At 35.6% G+C, this 23,227-nt stretch overlaps 1 protein-coding gene across 2 annotated transcripts in view; it reads left to right on the plus strand.

Moving 5' to 3' along the window:
* The first annotated feature begins 520 nt into the window (after positions 1–520).
* The window catches only part of LOC115222614 (glutathione S-transferase C-terminal domain-containing protein), a 64,642-nt gene continuing 41,935 nt past the window's right edge, over positions 521–23,227 (plus strand). The window contains exons 1-3 of one of the 2 annotated variants that reach the window (XM_029792917.2): positions 521–1,295; positions 19,141–19,558; positions 21,977–22,012. In XM_029792917.2, the coding sequence (XP_029648777.1) occupies positions 19,196–19,558; positions 21,977–22,012 (399 nt within the window). In that variant the 5' untranslated portion in view covers positions 521–1,295; positions 19,141–19,195. The remainder of the gene's footprint in view (positions 1,296–19,140; positions 19,559–21,976; positions 22,013–23,227) is intronic. The other variant, XM_029792916.2, reaches the window with a different exon arrangement.

A 23,227-nucleotide genomic window follows, 5' to 3' on the forward strand; every position in this document is an offset into this window, starting at 1 on the left:
GACGGTAGGAGTGAGCAGAAACATTACTCTCTAAAATGGACCAGATTGCAAAGTCCATGAGACTGATGTCTGAACTTTAGGGAGGCCATATTGTCTTGTCTCCCAAACTGCTGATCTGCTCTTTGCACCACCTCTGTATCAATTGGATGTGTGGGCCATTTTGAGTGACGGTCACCAAAGATTTTTGTGACTCAGGAAGACATTTTCTCATCCAATATTTTCACCTAAACTTCATTGTTGACCTTGATGCCAGCATCCGCTTTAAAAATCCAGTGCATTGACGATTTCGAAATATCAAGAGCTTTTGCAGTTTTTCTTGGACTCCTGCAGGGATTTCGGTTCATTCGCTTCTTCAGTTTTAACAGTTTGTTGTGTACGAATTGATCGTTTTCTACCAGGAGTTGGCTTGCTAGAGATAGTGGTGGATTCCATATATCGTTTCCAGACATTGAACACTGTTTTACGGCACACGCTCAACTGTTTTGTTATGTCTTTGTTGCTCACTCCAGTTGTTTTCAAAACGACAGTCTGGTCACGTTTTGCTTTCGACGCCATGTTTGTTTACAAACCTGTTATAGACGAACGAAACAATAGACACATGAACAAAAGACATATGCAGATCTTTATATAAAATGTAGATAATATTACCTGAATCGATATTCTTTAGGGAGAGTTTTAAACATGGGTAAATCTTTCCTGGACACCCTGTATAGGTCGGGTAGAACAAACAAAAGAACAAGAACTCAGTATATGAATATATATACGTATTTATTTATTTTTTTAATCGACTGAAAGTTCCAGAAGGAACTCGTGGACTGGAAATTTCGTGCATTGCACTTATCAATGCTATTTGGTAAGTGCAATACAAGAAACTGCCGGTCCTTTTATAACTTTGTACAAATTAATGCGCGCACACAGACGCATTTGTATGACATTGCTGTAACAATTACTTCCGCAATGTAAATTCAAGTTATTATTATTAACACGCATAGGCATCGGACTGAATGCCTTGCAGCATTTCTTCCGGCACTTCAAGTTCTGATTTCAAATTACGTCGAGGTGAATCTTTGCCTTTCATCCATCCGGTGTAGTACTCAGGTCAATTGTATCGACTATTAAACCCACTCCTTTCAAAACTGTTCAACTCGTGCTTAAATTATGAAGACAATTATTAAAGGAAGGGTTATTGCCCGACACGTTGGTAGCACCTGATTAGCAGTCAACAATCCGTCCTTAGTAAGTACAACATACTATTTCAGGCTGCACCGTGTTCTATATAACCGGTCGTCATTTATGTAAGTTACTGTTTTGTATGCAAGTGTATGTATATATATAATATATATATATATATATATATATATATATATATACACTTGCATTAATATATATATACTGTTCTGTAATGATTATTTCAGTAAATATAATTTTAAAGCTCATTCATTCAATGATATTCGTTAAACGCGTATAAAAATAAATTTTTCTTGAAACTTAAATTTTTTTTATTGATCTTTCCCCTTTGATTTACATTGTAAACAAATGCTGTTTTGTTTTTAAACGATATCTTTTCTCTTCCTAATATCCTTAAACCTGAGAGCTTCCACCAGGTTGGCGCTCTCCTAGAAACACCTGCAAAATTTTATCATATAGTTTCATTTTCAAACAACAGGGAACAACTGTTCTGTGACGTGGTGATAAATACGACTATAAAGTCTCTGTGGTCACAGTTGAAGTGACTTTTCAGCGTAATTTTGCTCACCAATGATGTATTAATTAGGCATTCTTCAGATTTGATTGGTAGTTTATATGTTGAAAGAAACACAACAATAACATTACTGAGAGAACTTTAATCGAAACCACGTGTTCTGTAACATTTGATAAATTTTCGTCTTAGAACCGCTTAAAAAATAATTATTTATATTCTGGAATTAACTAATAAAAATAATGTTTTAGCTTTATTTGAACTCAGCATTTTTTCTTTCATAATAAGGTTGATTATTTGGATTTTTTTTTGCTCAAATTTAACATATCCGGCTAACGTAGTATTAGATATCTTTAGTACGTGTTGTTGTTTAGTGCCAGGTCAGTCATGAAGCAGCACGTCTATAATCAAAGACATTCCAGCTGCGATCATCCCATCTTTTATTTATTTAGGACTACGTTAACGAATGTGTAGTATAGTAGATAGTATTAATTGCTACAGTAGTTGTACAGTCCCAGTTCGGTCCTGATCCGGCAAATTTATAATTGAAGATGTCCCAGCTCCGATTATCCCATCGTTTTTATTCAGATACAGTGTATCTAGGACTACATTAACCAATGTGTAGAATAGTAGTTAGTATTAATGGCTATAGTTGTTTAGCCTTAGGTCAGTCCTGATCCAGACAGATATGATCAAAGATGTTCCAGCTGTGACCATTCCAACTTTTATTTAAACAGTATCTCGAACATTATCTAGTGTATGTTTTTAGTATTTAGTGTTAGTGACTGTAGCTGTTGTTGCTCAGTCTTGATCTAACCGATCTATGATGAAAGATGGTCCAGCTGTGACCATCCCAACGAATAGACGGTGCATCTAACCACATAACACCTATGTGTACACCTCGGGTTTCTGAATGATGGGATGTGATTTGAAGATGAAAAAAAAAACCTCAGAGTAGATGGCTCTGCTCAAGCGCACGTGTATATACACACACATGTGTTTATGTGATATATATATATATATATACACACACATACATACACACACACACACGTGTGTGTGTATGCATGTGTACATATACACATACTATCTCATTCTATACTTATGTATGCATAATTATGGGGTATGAATCTTGATGTGTTTCCTTATGTGTGTGTGTGTATATATATATATATATACGTATATATATATCATCATCGTGTAAGCGGACGTTAAACGATGATGATATATATATATATGTATATATATATATGTATATATATATATATATATATGTATATGTATATATATATATGTATCTATATATATATGTATATGTATGTATATATATATGTATGTATATATATATGTATGTATATGTATGTATATATATATGTATGTATATATATATGTATATGTATGTATATATATATGTATGTATATATATATGTATATGCAGTTATATATATGTATATATATGTATATACATATATATACATATATATATATACTTATATATACATATATATATATATAGATATATCATCATCATCATTTAACATCCGTTTTCCATGCTAGCATGGGTTGGGCGGTTCGACCGGGGTCTGGTAAGCCATGGAGGCTGCACCAGGCTCTAGTCTCATTTGGCAGTGTTTCTACAGCTGGATGCCCTTCTTATCGCCAACCACTCCGTGAGTGTAGTGGGTGCTTTTTACCCACAGGGGCCAGAGCAGGCTGGCAAACGGCCACGATCGGTTGGTGCTTTTATATGTCACCGACACGGACGCCAGTCAGGCGGCGCTAGCATCTGCCAAGTTCAGACGGTGCTTTTTACGTGTCACCGGCACGGGTGTCTTAACTACAATTTCTATTTTGATGTTGATTTACTTGACTCAATAGGTTTCCTCAAGAACAGCGGGTCACTCTACGATCCAAGGTTAGCACAGCAGGCCGTCCTGCGAGCCATGAACTCACTTCATTTGTCGGGTCTTTGAACATATATATATACACACATACACACACACATATATATGTATATATATATATATATACAAAATAAGAAAGTGGAGAAATACATCCAAATCAAATATCAATTACCAGATAATACCCAATCACATACTTTATTAAACCACCACATAAAAAACTTTAAGGTCAAACATAATAATGTAGAACAAAACAGTGTACATAAAGGAGTAATGTTATACAATTAGTACAATATGTATAAGAGAATATAAATATAAATATAGCCTACATCTTACAGCTGTTTCGGCCATGCAGATAAGTATGTCTCATTTTACTTATATTAGCCATTTATGGTAGGTCAATATGTAGTTATAAATGAGACATTTACAAAAATATCCTAAGGTCTCTTCGGAGATTATGTGATACAAATCAGATTACATACACACTTATATAGGTATACATATACACAGATATATATGTGTGTATATATATATATGTGTGTGTGTGTATGTATGTGTATATATATATATATGCAAATAAAGAGAAATAAATGGGACAAGTAATACAAAGAATGACCCTTTGTCAGTTGTTGGCTGTCTATCTACTTGTTTTTTCTCTCTTGTTATTTGTGCATTTCATTTGTGTTTGTATTTCATGTTGTTTACTGTTGGTGACATCCTGTACCCATATATGCATATATATATATAGTCTTTCTCTTACTTGTTTCAGTCATTTGACTGGGGCGATACTGGAGCCCCGCCTTTAGTCGAGCAAATCAACCCAAGAGCTTATTCTTTGTGAGCCTAGTACTTATTCTATCGGTCTGTTTTGCCAAACTGCTAAGTTACGGGGACATAAACATACCAGCATCGGTTGTCAAGTGATGTTAGGGGGGACAAATACAGACACACATACATATATATATATATACATATGCAACAGGCTTCTTCCAGTTTCTGTCTACCAAATCTACTCACAAGGCTTTGGTTGGCCCGAGGCTGTAGTAGAAGACACTTGCCTAAGGTGCCATGCAGTGGGACTGAACCTGGAACCATGTAGTTTGTAAGCAAGCTTATTTATATTAGTTTATATGATATAATATATATATATATATATTATATATATATATATATATATATATATATTATATATATATATATATACACCCAAACTCTACGCATACACACACGAACACACACATACATATACATACACGCACACACACACATACTTCAAACTAGCAGTACCTACTACTGACCTGGGGTAAAGACAAAAGGAGCCACTCCCAATTCCTTCTTCCTTGACCTTAAACACTATTAAGCCCTACAACATGCAAAGATTAACAGCCACAACCACACACACATACACACACACGTGTTATCATTGCACACATGCACACACATGTACACGCAGACCTTCGCGCATGCACATATCCACACTCACACACACATACCTCCTTTGCACTCTCCTGTCTTTGAAAGAACTTTTCTTCACCCATTTCCTTCCGGTCATTCAAAATGTGACCGCGTGTGTACCGTTGGCGATTTTTTTTCCTCTCTCTTCTCTTCTCTGGATCTTTCCTTCTATGTTTCTGACGAAGAGCTCTGCTCGAAACAATAAACCCTCCTTCTTTCCTTTTTTCCAATAATACTATATTTGTTCCACGTCCTCGCGTTGTGTTTTTTTGTGCTTTCTTGTTTGGATTAACTATATATATATATATATATATAAAGTGAATGAAATTCCAACATAGCCTGGTTTTTATGTATTATTTTTGTATTTTTCCCAATTTTACAATATTACATATTGTGATAAGACAAGTACTTTCATACTTTCTGCAATCTTCAGGTTTATATAGTAGCAATATTAACTGATGGGTATGCTATGTACAACTGTAGTGGAATGCTTGAATTTATTCTTTAACTAGTTTTCAGTAGGCTCAAGCAAGCTGTATTTTACAAACTGTATTTCAGCCAATCACAGTGTGGCTTAGACATCACAATTCTGTGAGTGTGCCAACATAGTTCATACTGACATCATGCAATTTAGCTGTCATGTCTTGGGTAGCATACCAAAATAGTTGGCATTATCAGCGTCTTATTCATAAAACCATTTTAACCAATCAGTGTGCGTCTTAGACATCGTGGTTTGGTGAGTGTGCCATCACTGTTGACATTGACAGAGCTTATTCATAGAGACATTTTAGTCAGAGTCGTCTCTAAAGGATTGGATGATGAAGAACACTTGATACAGTAAACAGTATTCCTGCCTTAAATGACTATAACATTACTGTTAAAATTTCTAGCATTTTATTATTACTACTACTACTACTACCACAACCGTCATCACTAATTAACATCATTATTATTATTGTCTATTTTGAAGGGGTTTGGATTCTTCAATGAAAGTCTTTTCTCATTTCTTTTCTCAACATCACTTGAGTTGTACAGTTTGTAAAATGGGAATATTACAAACATTTTCTGACATTGCATTATTTACATTCGATGGATATTTGTCCTCACCTTGTTTGTTGTTAATACAACGTTTCGGCTGATATACCCCGATATACACCCTTCTTCAAGTGTCTTGGGGAAATTCAGGTGTCAAGGGCATATGTCATAGTGGTTAAGAGTGCGGGCTACTAACCCCAAGATTCTGAGTTTGATTCTATGCAGTGACCTGAACAATAACAATAACAACAATAATAATAATAACATCGACAAATACCTTAGAAAAGAGAACCCAGGCTCGAAATTTCCCCCAAGACACCTGAAAAAGGCTGGAGGGTATATCAGCTGAAACACTGTGTTAACAACAAACAAGATGAGGACAAATATCTGTTGAGTGTAAATAATGTAAATAGATAAATGTTCCTTCTCAAGCCATGCCAGGCTCATAAGGGCCAGTTTCCCAGTTTCAGTGGCGTAGAAATTCCTCACCTGGATGGGATCACTCATTTTTGCCAGCTGAGTGGACTGGAGCAACGTGAAATGAAGTGTTTTGCTCAAGAACACAACGCATCGCCCAGTCCAGGAATTGAAACCACAATCTTACAATCATGAGTCCAACACCCTAACCACTAAGCCACGCGCCTCCACTAAATAATGTACATAATTCCTCATCTCTTAAATATAGAACTGTATTTTCTGACATGTTTCGCAATGGTTGCTTAATGGTATCTAGTGAACACCAGGCTCCCTAAGTTGTTGTCATGTACTAAATTGTACTCATGAGCATTTTGATAATGAGTTTTCTGTCTGGCCAATATATATCTCTTAACAATTCAAGCATCTGATGCACTAGATTAGATTTCTTCTTTTATAAGTTCATATTTCTTGCACCAGCTTCACATAGCAGCCTCAGCCCATCCATATACCCTGGATTGTAGGACAGCCTGCTGTGCTTATCTTGGATCATAAGATGATCTGCTGTGCTTGAGGAAACCTATTGAGTCAAGTACATCAACATCAATACAAAAATCAAATGGAAATCGTAGTTGTGATACGTGTGCCGGTGGCATGTAAAAAGTACCATCCGAATGTAGCCAATGCCAGCGCTGCCTTGACTGGCTTCCGTGCCGTTGGCACGTAAAAAGCACCATCTAATCATGGCTGTTGCCAGCCTCCTCTGGCACCTGTGCCGGTGGCACGTAAAAAGCACCATCCAAATGTGGCCGATGCCAGCGCCACCTTGACTGGCTTCCCTGCCGGTGACATATAAAAAGCACCAACCTATCGTGGCTGTTGCACTTGTGCCGGTGGCCTGTAAAAAGCACCCACTACACTCATGGTGTGGTTGGCATTAGGAAGGGCATCCTACTGTAGAAACACTGCCAGATCTGACTGGAGCCTGGTGCAGCCTCCTGGCTTCCCAGACTCCGGTTGAACAGTCCAGCCCATGCTAGCATGGAAAACAGACGTTAAACAATGATGATGATTTGCATTTGTAAATATTATTCTTCTTTTTGTATTGATAAGTATGAACTGGCATGTACATATCAATTGTCATTTCATTTGGATACTATGAATGTTTGTATCATTGTTATTTACGTCAAACTTTGTCATTGCTGAAGATTATTTCAAATTTTTTGGTTGCTTTTACTTTGAATCAGTTTTGGTTAGTAACTATATCTTTTAGTTTGCTACTCTGACCAATGACAGGCAAGTTTAATTCGGCAACATTAAAGATATTGTGGTACCATGAGGTGTGTTTCACTATAAATAGTATAATGTTCTCGTTCTTGTGTTCCTCTTCTTGAGCTGCTCTAAGATGTGTAGGGCTTTGTTTAACATGCTCCATACTAGTAATTTTCAACTGGGGTCTGCATAAGGTTTTGTTGTTAAAGTTTATCTGCAATAAATTTTCTGTAGTTCTTTTACTTGTTTCAGTCATTTGACTGTGGCCATGCTGGTACACTGCTTTGAATTGTTTTTAGTTGAACAAATCGACCCCAGGACTTTTTTATGGCCTGGTACTTATTCTATTGATCTCTTTTGCTGAACACACAGATACATACATACATGCATGCATGCATGCATACATATATACATACATACATGCATGCATACATACACACACACATACATACATACATACATACATACACACATACATACACACACGCATATACACACATACATACACATATACATACACACACATACACATACACACCATTTATGTATTTTTGGTAAGCCATAAAAGATGCTGAATGTAGGTTCAAAATTGCGGGGTGGGGTTGGGTGGTGTGCGTTATTGGTGATAAGGGAGGTGTAGTGTTGTAGGTTCAAAATTGTGGGTGATAAAGTGAGTTGTGTTCTGAAACCCACTTACTGAACTTCATGACGCTGTAATTTAGATTTTAAGGTATTTCACAGTAAAATGTTGCATCCTTCAATTGATCTTCAGCTAAATCCTGGTAATATTAAGCATCTATTGTGACAATAACATTCCCTTTTTCTGCTTCTTTTATAACTATTGTGTTACTGTTTTGGAGGTGTTTAAGCACAGACTTCTGTGGTTTGGTAATATTTAACCTGACATAAATTGACTAGTTGCAGAATCGTTAGCATGCCAGGCAAAATACTTAGTGGCATTTCATCTGTCTTGAGGTTTTGAGTTCAAATTCTGCTGATGTCAACCTTGCCTTTCATCCTTGATGAATTAAGTACCAGTTGAGTACTGGGGTTGATGTAACCAATTTACTACTCCTCCAAAATTGCTGGCCTTGTGCCAAAATTTGAAACTAATACTTGGTCTGACTAATATTTTACCAAAGTGGGAATTTAGAAAGGATATTAATGTGTTGGTCCGGTTGAGTATTTCTTCCTTTTGGCAGGGTGAATTTTGAATTATTCTTTATCAGGTATTCATCAATCTCACTATTTTTTATTGGTGAAAGCCTCAACAAGCCATAACTTCTAAAAAAAAACTTTTGAATATCCTCTTCCAGTTGTTGGTGGTTGACTGTTGATGTAGATTTGAATTTAAGTTCTTTTGATAAAAGTTGGAATTCATCATTGTCTATATCCCGTTTCGATAGATTAATTGTATTACATCAGATTTTGAAATTCTATGGACCAATGTAGATATGGTTAATTCAGAGTGCTCGTTAATCAAAATCTTTTTTCTTAAGTCTTATCATTGTCTTGCAGGAAGATATTTGATGAGACTCAGGGAGTTGAGACAATGATATGGTATCACAAACTGGAAGTGCAGCTGCTGTGATGCCAGTTTTCATTAGATGTCTGAATGAAATTGGCATAGGGAGATAAGAGTGAAGGTTGAATAAATAAAATATATACCTAAGAAAAAAATATATAAAAACATTTATCAACAAGGAATGAAATATGTACACTGAATAAAGAAAACATGCTACCATTGGATAAGAAAAGTAGGTAGAATGAGAAACAAGAAAGACTAGAAAAATTGAAGATTTGGTATTAGTCAGAATGAAAAGAAATAGTGAAGGTGTCAAACAATATAAGATGGGTTCACGAGTTGAATGAACAAAAATTGGTAAAATGGAAAGAAATTAATTTAACGAAAGTTAATGGGGGAATGAATCAGAAGACAGAAATACATGATACTCTATTTTAAAGAATATGAAAGTGAGGATATGATCATGGTGTGGAACTTCAAAGAATGGGCGAGAAGGAATTGAGATTGGTAAGTTTATGCACAAATCATGTTTACAATTATTGGTAACACTCCAAGAAAAAAACTCATATATTCCTGGAAAAAGAGTAAGAGTATGAACTTTAGATTTTCTACCACTGGTAGAAACTAGGGATAGATGAGTGGTTGGTGAGAGCTGTACAAGCCATGTACAGGGATGCTGTCAGTAAGGTTAGGGTTGGCAATGAGTACAGCAAAGAATTTAGGGTACAAATAGGGGTTTACCAAGGGTCAGTCCTCAGCCCCCTTTTGTTCATCATAGTCCTCCAGGTATTAACAGAGGAATTGAAGACAGGTTGCCCCTGGAAGCTCCTATATGCCAATGACCTTGTTCTTATAGCTGAATCACTATCAGAACTAGAGAAGAAATTTGAAGTATGGCAGCAAGATCTAGACTCAAAGGGCCTTAGAGTAAACCTAGCAAAAACCAAAGTCTTAGTAAGTAGGAAGGCAGACAAATCACAAATCCCTTCAGGTAGATGGCCTTGTTCGATCTGTAGAAAAGGCATACGTAGAAACTCCATTGGATGTACCTGGTGTAAGCTATGGACACATAAGAGATGCAGCAATACCAGAAGAAGGTTAACAGAGAAAATAGTTTTTGTGTGTGGCAGATGCACAAACAAAAATGTACAGAAAACGAACTCCATCAACTGCTAGGTGGGTAGCTAGAAGTAGTAGATAGCTTCCGTTATCTAGGTGACCAAGTTGGTAGTGGAGATGGATGCTCCAAGATCGTAGCTGTGAGACTATGAATAGGCTGGGTAAAGTTGAAAGAGTTCCTACCTCTACTAGCAACAAAGGGCCTTACGCATAACCTCTGAAGAGCACACTGTTATATATATATATTATATATTATATATATATATACTTACTAAGCACTTAACAGACATCCTTAATTAAATTAAACAGCACATGGATTTAATCACATGGATTTAATCACATGGATCTCAGTCCTCCAAGGCAATTTTTTCATGAACTATCATTAAATTCGAGATACACAAAGACTTTACAATGTATTGGAATACCTATTTTTTAATTTTTGTACATGTTTATAATTATTTTTTTCCAAAAACAATGTAATTTTTTTCTTTTTTTCCCCTCCTCAAACATAAACAAAAAAATTTTTTTCTTTCCACCTTACAATTCTTGAAAAGTCACATTGTGACAAAAACTTGTTTGAATTAATATATATATATATTTTATTAATTTTTCAAAATTTTCCATACACCCATTTTCATTAAAACTTTCCTTTAATTTAGCATTCTGCCTTTTTAATTTTGCCTTGCCTATATATATATATATATATATATATATATATATAGCAATATGAAAATGGAGGGGACCAATTGTTGGTTCATCAACTTTTAGACATTATATTATGTTAACTTATTTATTTATTTACTAAACTGATAATTACAATAATATACACACATATACATATTATGCTTTACATATAAGATATAAAATATAGTAATATATAAGGATATCAGTAATTATTATAAAGTAACATGACTATAAATTGGGAAAATAACTTACAGCTGTTTCAGCCAAGAGGTAAAAATACCTCATTCTACCTTTATTACTCAAGTGGAGCGAAGTAAGAGGCAGATGAAACTGAAGTACTTGGGTATATCTCTAGGCTTCGTCAGAGATTATAAAGTACATAATGTTAAGTTATAAATAAATATAAATATAAAATAAATGAAAATACACACACATTTATATATTTATATATCATATATATATATATATATTCATATTATATATATATATATTTACGTTAAATAGATGTGTGTATTTTTCCCTTGTTAACAATTAACACGGAAAAAATATATAAATAGTTACCAGGTTAGCAAAAAATTGCACAAGTAAAGAGGTTGTAACTCCTTGTTTTTAAAGGTAGAAACTTCAGGTTTACGTGGAATTTTTTCTATAATATATAAATAAATGGAGTTTAACACAGGTATAATTCAAACACTTTTACTTCTGACACATGTTTTGAAGATATCACTGATATTATTCCAAAGGAATAATGGTGTAAAACAATGTAATCTTCTCTTCAGGGAAGTGAAGAAATGAAACTCATCAATAAGACATTTTAATAGAAAATGATGGATATATATAGTGATTTACTGAACACTATTGATATTGTTTGAAAAAACGTTATATGATATAACGTCAGAAGTAGCCTATAGAAAGAGGAGGGATATTTTTTTTAGTAAATGTTAAATATAAAAGAAAATTAATGTTTAAATTATATATAATGATAGAGATTACTTATATGAGCAAAAGGTGTGTTTTTGCCAATGTTTACATCGGTATGCACGCTCTATAACCATGTTTACTAGGGGATTTTTAGAAAAATAATGAAAAATAGTTCAGAATTACAGAGAAGACAAAATTCTTTGCCTTTGTCATAAGGTATTGAGATTGAGAGAATCAACCATTCTAAATAAAATTGTTCATTGTGGTTTTAGATCCCAAATTAATTTACTGAGTCCTGTACTGTTACGTTTATTCCTATCCCTAAATGTCGAGTAATGGATAGAAATTCTTTTAGATAACTGTAACGATGTGCTTCCAACGTAAAATTGTACTTTATTATGAATAAACGTAACAGTACAGGGCTCAGTACAGGATATTATTTAAAGGTTACAATACATGTACTTTTTTGTTGAAATTTCTTTCATGGATCAGTACTATATATATATATATATATATAGATAGATAGATAGATACACACACACACGCACACATATATTATAAACATTTATAGATATATAAATAAAATATAAGGATAAAATCTATATAAGATTTTGAGTAGCCAGGCTGTAAGCTTATTAAGGAAGTTTCTTCTTGTGTATTATATATATATATATATATATAATATAGATAGATATAGATAGATATACACATACATATATATATACATATATATGTGAAATATTATTACTGTTTTAAACAGTAATAATGAGGTGGCTAGCAAGACTTCTACATATACAGGTATAATATACAATGATTGAAGAAAAGGGTAAAGATACCACTTGCTAAAAATCAAAGCGAAAACTCCAAAAAAACCACCAATCTTACTATAAAAATACACACAAGCAATGCAGTGAATATTTTAAAAAATAGGCCTACCTTCAGAATGGAATACGAAAATAGATAATACATGTCCTAATATCAATTGATTTCATGCTCTGCAATCATTGGTTCGAAATAGTATTTAACATCTATTTCTATAATAAAAATACTTCACATATTTACATTTTTATTGTTTATGATAGTTTCTTTTTAAACGGAGCAGGACTTTTAAAGTTAGAAATGCACACATTTCTTGTATTTTGGGATAGTCATTTTATTTATTCATTATTATTTTTTTGCCAAATAAATACACACTATATATATATATATATATATTTTTTTTTTCTTCACTTGTTTATTACTGTTATTTTTTTTATTTTCAAGTCTGTTCATAGTCTGGAAATCTTTTGTCACACACCAGTAACCCCAGTGGCACTTTTCATTTCCATGTGTGTTCTTGCTCTAGATACTCCATTCTGTTCTTCTATATGTGTATATGTGTGTGTGTGTGTATAAATATATATATATGTGTATGTATGTACAGATATCTATATATATGTATATATAAATATATATTTTTCTTATGTATATAATTATAAAAATATAATTATAGATAAGGGCTACTGGAAATGATCATTGTCAATATATATATATATATATATATATATATTATATATATATATATAATATATATATATATATATATATGCATACATAATATATGGATATATATATATATGCATACATATATATATATATATATATATATATATAAGCCCTTATATATAATGTAATATTTTGAATTCGCCTAAAATGGTCCCTTTACATACTGAATACTTGGTGAAATTGATTAATAATTAATTAATTTTACCCTCAATTGTTGAAATTATATATATATATATATATTATATATTATATATATGTATACATATATAATGTGTTGTGTGTGTGTATTTATATATATGTATATATATATTTGTATATATGTACGATAAATCCTCGTGTATAGTCCACCCTTGAGTATTAATATGGAGGTGATTTTTAGGGGGCTGTACCTCTGGAAAACCTAAACCTTGTGTATAATATGCACCCCTTCTCTAACTTGAGTCAAGACGGTCTATATAATGTCCTTCGTTTGTAAAAATGTATGTGGTAGCGTCCTTTATTTTTATTGTACATATAACATAATGAAAACGTGTAGCTTTTTTGTGCATTTTGTTTGCAGAAAATAAAGAAATAACAGTAATAACGTTTAATAAATGTTGCTTACTGCAAGTTATGGATGACTCTTTTAGGACTTCATTGGTTTCAGGTTTAGTTTAAGGTATTTTCACCCCCGACATCACTAAATGCATCTGAATAAACATTGCCAGACAGCAAATAGAGACTCGGACATTACTTAGAAAATGTTTTTCCTTTTTTACCTCATATATAGTTCACACTAGGGATCATGACCTTTAAATTTTGGGATAAAAATGCGGATTATACTCGAGGATTTATGGTATATATATATATATATAATATATATATATATATATATATATATATATATATATTTGTATATATTTGTATATATGTGTATATATATATATATAGTATGATGCATGTGTACGAACAGCATGCTACATGGCAGTAAAACATGGGCCGTGACTGCTGAGGTCATGCGTAAGCTTGCAAGGAATGAAGCCAGCATGCTCCACCGGATGTGTCATGTCAATGTGTATACATGACAGAGTGTAAGTGCCTTGAGAGTAAAGTTGGACCTAAGAAGCAACAGATGTGGTGTGCAAGAGAGATGACTGCACTGGTATGGTCATGTGGTGAGAGTAGATGAGGACAGCTGTGTGAAAAAGTGTCACACCCTAGCAGTTGAGGGAAGCTGTGGAAGAGGTAGACCCAGGAAGATCTGGGATGAGGTGGTGAAGCATGACCTTCAAACATTAAACCTCACTGAGGCAATGAGTAGTGACTGAGACATTTGGAAATATGCTGTGCTTGAGAAAACTTGACAAGCCAAGTGAGACCATAACCCATGGCCTATGCCAGTGGTGTAACCATCCCATTTATGCATACTTTTCTTTCATTGGACACTAAACTCTGCTTGCGAAGACCTGACTCCTGTGCAGGTGGCACGTAAAAAACACCATTTGAGCATGGCTGTTGCCAGTGCCGCCTGACTGGCCCTCATGCCGGTGGCGCATAAAAGCACCCACCACACTCTCGGGGTGGTTGGTGTTAGGAAGGGCATCCAGCTGTAGAAACTCTGTCAGATCAAGATTGGAGCCTGGTGCAGCCATCCAGGTCGCCAGTCCTCAGTCAAATTGTCCAACCAATGCCATCATGGAAAGTGGATGTTAAACGATGATGATAATGATGATGTATGTATATATATATGTGTGTATGTATGTGTATATATATATATATCAACCCATGCTAGCATGGAAAACGGACGTTAAACGATGATGATGACAGTTATATATATCTGTATATATATATATATATATGTGTATATATATATATGTATATATGTATGTATATATGCATATATAGATATGTATATATGTATGTATATATGCATATATGCATATATAGATATGTGTATATGTATATATATGTATATATGATAATTATCATCATCATCACCAAAATTTTGAAGTTACAAAGTAACATGTGGTTAATTAAAAACAATATGGATGAAAAAAGTATCACATTTGATAGAATAATCTGAATGCTAAAGGGTTTAAGAAGATGGAGCCTGTGGGAGAGAGAAACCTCAGAAGACATGGGACAAAGTGAAGAAGAATGGTCTTGGGATAGTGAACCTCTTAGAGAAGATGATAAAAGATTGTAGCAATTGCCAACATGCAGTACTGGAAATGAATTACCCACCTACACAAACAAATGTTGTGTACAAAATGCTAAAATGATAAAAGCAATGGAAACTGGAAGCTGTATATATATTTATATCTTTATTGCCCACAGTGGGGGTTAATCACAGAGGGGACAAACAAGGATAGACAAAGGGATTAAGTTGATTACATTGACTCCAGTGCGTAACTGGTACTTATTTAATCGACCCCAAAAGGATGTGAGGCAAAGTTGACCTTGGCAGAATTTGAACTTGGATTGGCAGATGTAATACTGCTAAGCATTTCACTCGGTGTGCTAACTATTCTGCCAGCTCGCTGCTCTGAAGCTGTATATATATTGTCATATATCCCTGCTATTCTACCATTCGCTTCCCCCCGCCTACACTTATCATATATTACTCAGCTCCTTGATGCCCTCTCATCTACATACTTATCCATTTGTCTGTCTGTCTATCTTTTTGATTCTGTGTATCACCGACATCTCTGTCACTAACACTTCCACTGCTCACCTTTTCATTCTTCTTGCAATCTCCTTTATCTGCTGCACCCTGTTTCCTACATCACATCCTCACTCAAGCACTGTATCTCCACCATTACCTCCTCCACTACTGTATCCTCACTCTATTCATTATTTCTTTCCATAATCTTCTCCCCTACCCCAAATTTTTCTTCTGTTCACCGCCCCCTTCCTCACCTTGACAGTCATGTTACCTTGAATGAATAGGGTCACCTTAACCCTTTCGTTACTGTATTTATTTTGAGATGCTCTGTGTTTCTTTCAATTACTTTAAAGATAACAAAGAATTTAGTAAAATACTTAGTTATCATTCAGTTAATGTTAGGAACATAAATTGCAAGTAAGGTTTGGTGGAAGATTTTAATTCAAAACTTATGAAAACAAGACATTTGTACTACAAAGCCAGAGGCGGTTTTAGCCGGGTTGGTAACGAAAGGGTTAAAGTAGCTTTGACTCTTTTGACTCTTCGTGGAGTGTCAACAGAGTTGGTGCCAAATAAAATGCACCCAGAATATTCCTAAAAGGATTAATGAAGGAGTGAGGACAACTAAAGTTGAAAGGATCCCCTAGTCTCCAAGAGCAAGACTTGTTCTGTTGATGCTACATCTAAATAATTAATCCAGTCTACCCAATCAAGTTATTGATGTTAGGAAGGACATCCAGTCATAGAAACCATGATAAAAAGGGAATGTTTTGAGTGACATGACCCTCCTACATGTCTAGAAGGGCAGAAATTCCAAATTAAAAACTAACTCAGCATGGAAAGAGCTCCAACTTTCATCTAACTTATTTATTTTTAACCTTACTTTCCAGGTAAATAATACCAGATATCAGGCTGACTCAGCCACTGAAAAGGCCTGCTGTAGTAGTTGCCTTTAGAGTACTGCTTAGTAATATATATTTCTTTACTACCCACAAGGGGCTAAACATAGAGGGGACAAACAAGGACAGACAAAGGGATTAAGTCAATTACATCGATCCCAGTGCGTAACTGGTACTTAATTTATCGATCCCGAAAGGATGAAAGGCAAAGTCAACCTCGGCAGAATTTGAACTTGGAACGTATTGACAGACGAAATACGGCTACGCATATCGCCTGGCGTGCTAATGTTTCTGCCAGCTTGCCGCCTTTAGAGTGCTGCTTATTGATATAGAGATAGCTGGCTTCCTGAAAGTTGGTCAATTCTTTGTTGTCATAGTTCAAAAGGAAGTGGAAGCTAAATGCAAAATGCATGCACAGGGTCCTAATCCCATTAGAACACATAACTTTGTATAAAAAGTCCAAGAAATAATTGATAAAAACACTGGAAAATCAATCAGTGCCACTGCAAAGGAATTCACAGTTTCAGAATGCACCAACAGAAGAGTTATACATGTGGACATCCAGTATAAGTTGTATGTGATGTGGAGGGATCTGTCGAATGTGACAAGAATCATTAAATCCATGCAAATCACTTGCTAAACAAGTTAGAACACCAAAAGGCTGGAATGCTTTGGTTTTACTCCAATGGGAAAATCTTTGATTAGGGTCAAAAGGTAAACTGAAAGAATGACATGGTTATGCAGCAACCTGAATGAGGTTCCATAAGGTCATGCATATCAAGTTCCCAGCAAATGTGATGGTTTTGTGAGTCATCAGCAATGATGATGCCATTCCCCATCACTTTTTTTTTCCACAGGACTTAACCCTTTAGCATTTAAACTAGCCATATTCACCCAGACTATTCTACTTGTTTTATGTTCAAACTGATTAGATCCAGGTTCTCGCACACCTACTCTATAATGTCATCCTAAAGTAAACAGTCACATTATTGAAATCATGGAGCTACAAGATTATGCATAATTAATTCCAGTACTGCCTGACTGGCCCTTGTGCCGGTGGCATGTAAAAGCACCCACTACACTCTCGGAGTGGTTGGCGTTAGAAAGGGCATCAAGCTGTAGAAACTCTGCCAGATCTGATTGGAGCCTGGTGTAGCCATCTGGTTCGCCAGACCTCAATCAAATCGTCCAACTTATGTTAGCATGGAAAGCAGACGTTAAACAATGATGATGAATTCAAAACACTGTGAATAAATAAGCATCGCATTTAACAGTAATCTGAAGGCTAAAGGATTAAGAGTCAATGCTGCTGCCTACACAGAGGTGATGGAGAAAGTTGCAAGGCCCTAGATAGACTATGCAATGGAACACTGTGTCTTCTAACAAGACTGCGCCGTCTCATAAGCTGAGACAATCTAAGTGTGGTTGCATGCCAGTCGTCATGACTATGTTCTTCCAGATGTATGGACTCCTGGCTCACTATTACGTGTGGGGGTATAGTCGAGAGAGAGGTCAAACAACACCCCCATAACACCTTTCAATCTCTCAAGTCAATCACTTTTGAAAATAATGAAGAATTTAATAAAATATCTTTGTAATTATTAAGCTGGTGTTTGGAACCTAAATTAATATGGAATTTTGATGGAATATGTTTGAATCAAGGCAGTTGCAGGTGGGGCTGGTATCAAAGGGGTTAAAACAGACACAAGGTAAAGACCTGGAAGCTAAGTCATATGACTTGTTGAAATATGCTATCATTATTTCAATTAATTTTGAAAATAACGAAGGATTTAGTAAAATATTTTTATAATTTTTAAGTTGGCGTTTGGAACATAAATTAACATGGAATTTTGGTGGAAGGATTTAATTTAGATCTACTTTGCAACAGGAAGTTTGTATTACAGAACCAGGGGTAGTCTCAGGTGGAGGTTGTTATCAAAAGGGTTAAAGAAAGTAAATATTTGAATCTGATATTGCAAAACTGAAGTAAATTGTAATGATGGCTTTGTTTTATTTTTCTATTTCAGATTTCACTCTTGTTTCTTTGTTGTCTCCGCATATGTATATCAATGGTAATCCACAATGTCTACTGAAATATATCTTTCTGGACAGAAAGCAAACAAAGAATCTTTTGCCCTACCCTTAAATTCCTGTGCTGTCATATTTGCCATTCACTATTGTCATTTAGAAGGGATCATTCTGAACTTTGTGGACGACGAAGTATGCGAAGAACTTCAGATAACTATCACCCATCATGCCTTGCATTCTCTGAACATTAATTTTATAACACAAAATGAAGTCCCTTCTTTGGTTAATGTCTGCTCCTTACCAGTTCTGGTCACATCTAACAGCAATCTCATCAGATCGGGACTGTGTAATGTCATCCGGCAGATTATAATGGTGGCCCATAGTCTGTATCCGAAAGAAGACTTCAAGGATTTGCTGGTAAGTAGGTTATTGTTGTGTTATAGTTGCTGTTGTTGTGGTTGCTATTGTTATTGTTTTTCTTATCTTTTATCTTTCCATAAAATTAAATTTTGGGGAAAAACCATTATCAGTAATGTTGTTGTTTAACCCCAGGTCAGCTCTGGCCTGAGCTGATCACTACGGCTAAAGATATAACTGCTGGGTGTCTGGTGGTGGCAGTGGTTTTTGTTGTTTTTGTTGTTGTTATTATTGTTGTTACTGCTGTTGTTGTTAAGTAGTAGCAGTAGTAGTAGTGGTAGTAGTAATAGTAGTAGTGGAAGTAGTAGTAGTGGTAGTAGTGGTAGCAGCAGTAGTAGTGGTAATGGTGGTAGTAGTAGTGGTACTAGTAGTAGCAGCAGTGATAGTAGTAGTAGCAGTAGTAGTGGACAAAGTGCTTTTATGTGGCACCAGCACTTGGTCCACTCTATAAACTTTGGATCACCCTCCCATAAATTGATCCATCTCCTTTCCCTATTTAAAGAGTAGATCCTCTCCTATATATAAATCAAGTTGACCCATACAGTAAAGCAGTGGTTTTCAACCATATTTTGCCCATGGATCCATTTGATTCCTGTTTTATTCAGATGGACCCTCATAGCCATTTGATGTTTAAAAAAATCCCATTATATTTTTAGAATTGAATATTATTAGGAATTGCATAAAAAAAAAAAAAAAAATTGTTAAGGCATGGCTGTGAAGTTGCAGACATGGCTGTTTGGTAAAGAGCTTCCTTCCCAACTACATGGTTCTAGATTAAGCCACACCGAATGGCACCTTGGCCAAATGTCTTCTGCTGTAGTCTCAGGCTGACCAGAGTTTCATGAGTGGATTTGGTAGATGGAAACTGAAAGAAGCTTGTCGTATATATATATTTATATATGTGTGTGTGTGTGTATTTGTGTTTGTCCTCCACCACCACTTGACAGCTGGTGTTGATGTGTTTACGTCCTCATAACTTGGTGGCTCGGCAAAGAAACTGATACAATAAGTACCAGACTTTACGAAAGAATAAACTCTTCAAGGTGATGCCCCAGCATGGCCACAGTCTAACGACTAAAATGAGTGGAAAAGAAAAGATATTTGGTCTATTGAAGAAGTGAAAGCAATTCAGTGCAAATAAATTTTAACAAAAAAACAAAAAAAAAAAATTATAGGCGCAGGAGTGGCTGTGTGGTAAGTAGCTTGCTAACCAACCACATGGTTCCGGGTTCAGTCCCACTGCGTGGTACCTTGGGCAAGTGTCTTCTGCTATAGCCTCGGGCCGACCAAAGCCTTGTGAGTGGATTTGGTAGACGGAAACTGAAAGAAGCCTGTCGTATATATGTATATATATATATGTATGTGTGTTTGTTTGTGTGTCTGTGTTTGTCCCCCTAGCATTGCTTGACAACCGATGCTGGTGTGTTTACGTCCCCGTCACTTAGCGGTTCGGCAAAAGAGACTGATAGAATAAGTACTGGGCTTACAAAAGAATAAGTCCCGGGGTCGAGTTGCTCGATTAAAGGCGGTGCTCCAGCATGGCCACAGTCAAATGACTGAAACAAGTAAAAGAGTAAAGAGTATATGGACCTCTAAGGTCATGTGTGGATGTCCAGAATCCTAATGTGATGCCGTACAGGAGACATGAATGCTTAGAACAACAGATATGTGAATTGGTTCCTGGTCTTTGGACTGACGAGTCTGTGTGTTATTGTCTCCTTTGTCTTGGGCTTTTAGCATTTAAACTTGCCCAAATATGGGGAGACCTCCTTCGGTCATGAATGACCATGGGATTGCACCTAGTGAGTTACCCCCTGAGGTACAAGTTCGGGCAAGGTGGTTTATGGATGACCAGCAGTCACCCATGCATACCAGTGTCCCCTCTCCGCACCATCAATGTTATCCAAGGGAAAGGCAAAGGCCGATACAGCTTGGCACCAGTGATGTCGCAACTCATTTCTATAGCTGAGTTAACTGGAGCAACGTGAGATAAAGTGTCTTGCTCAAGAACACAACACGCAGCCCGGTCCGGGAATTGAACTCACAACCTCAGAATCGTAAGCTTGACGCTCTAACCACTGAGCCATGCACCTTCACAAACCGGCCCTAATATTGTATTTGTTTCATGGCAAACTGGCCAGACCTGGCATTGCACACCTACCCTAAAATGTCATTCTAAAAATAAAGAATCACATCATTGAAATCTTGAAGATTTGAGAAAAGCCATGCTTAATTAAAAAGTATGTGAATAAATAAGCATTACATTTGATTGAGCAATCTGAGTTCTAAAGGGTTAAGGGTTTTGGTAGCTTTCTAAACAACTATGATATCTATAAACATTTAATTTTTGTTTAAACTGTTTTAGGTTTGGTTTTGAAATAATCTAATTTAAACAAATGTTGCTTTTACTGTTTTCAGGGTTTTCGCGGTGGAAGTCTGAAAGCTTGCGCAGAAGTAAGTATAGTAATTCACAATGAATGAAAACATATGTGTATGTGCACTAACACACACACATATGCACTCACACATACACACACTCACACACACGTATATGCACACACTCACGCACATACACACACACATTCACACATACACACACAAGCACAAAGATACACACACTCACACTTAGACTCATACATATACTCACATACATACACACTCATACATAGATTCATACATACACTCATGCACATACACACATGCACACACACACGTACATGCACACACTCACACACATACACACACACATTCACACACACATTCACACATAGACTCATACACACACTCACACACAGATACACACACAAACACACAGATTCATACATACACTCACACACACTTTATTTGGAGATTTTGTTCTGGTAGATGGGTTGTCTATGCTGCTGTGGTTTGTTGAATCAATAGTTCCTCTATTCGTACCTATACATACATATGCACACTCATTAACACACACACACACACACATCAGACTGTTTGTCTTTTTGTCTCATATACTTCCAAGCAAACATTTCCTGTTGTTATTCTCTATTTTCTTACTCTTTTTACTAACAAATTTGCTAGACATCTCTTATTCTCCCTTCCTCTAATCTTTATTCTCTCTCTTTTTCTTGTCTTTCCACCTCTTCCTTTCTTTTTCCTCTTTCTCTTCCTTTATTATTTCTTTTTTCTATTTTTTTTTATTTTACATTGTATATCATGCTTTTTCTTATCATTATAACTGAGGAATTACAACCATGTTTCGTGGTCTGCTACCACAACAGCTCCTTTATAAGATCCAGTTAGCTCAAGACATCATCAGGAGGAGCCATGTCCGGTTTTGGCGCCTTCTCCTCTAACGTTTTGACATGGCAGCCCCCCACCTTTCAGAGGTGTCTTCAGCTCTGGTTTTGGGTGCATGTCTCCTTTCTTCTTCTTTCTTCTGTTCCATGACCTCTTCGATGTAGCGTCAATGAGTGTCAGCGGGTGACTGACTGCCTTGTCAAATTTTTTTTCCCTTTGAATACCTGCTGCTAGGCTCCAGCAGGCAGCCCCAGCAAGTTGTCACGTGACACTGTCTCAACTTTAACTGACCAATGAAGGTGCATAGTCTTAGCCCAAGCTTCAAATTAAATTAAATTTTTACCTGGAAGTTTTTTAATCTTTCAATATATGAATGTTGTTTTGATCAAA

The sequence above is a fragment of the Octopus sinensis genome, linkage group LG20 (assembly GCF_006345805.1).
Source record: "Octopus sinensis linkage group LG20, ASM634580v1, whole genome shotgun sequence".
NCBI classification, from domain to species: domain Eukaryota; kingdom Metazoa; phylum Mollusca; class Cephalopoda; order Octopoda; family Octopodidae; genus Octopus; species Octopus sinensis.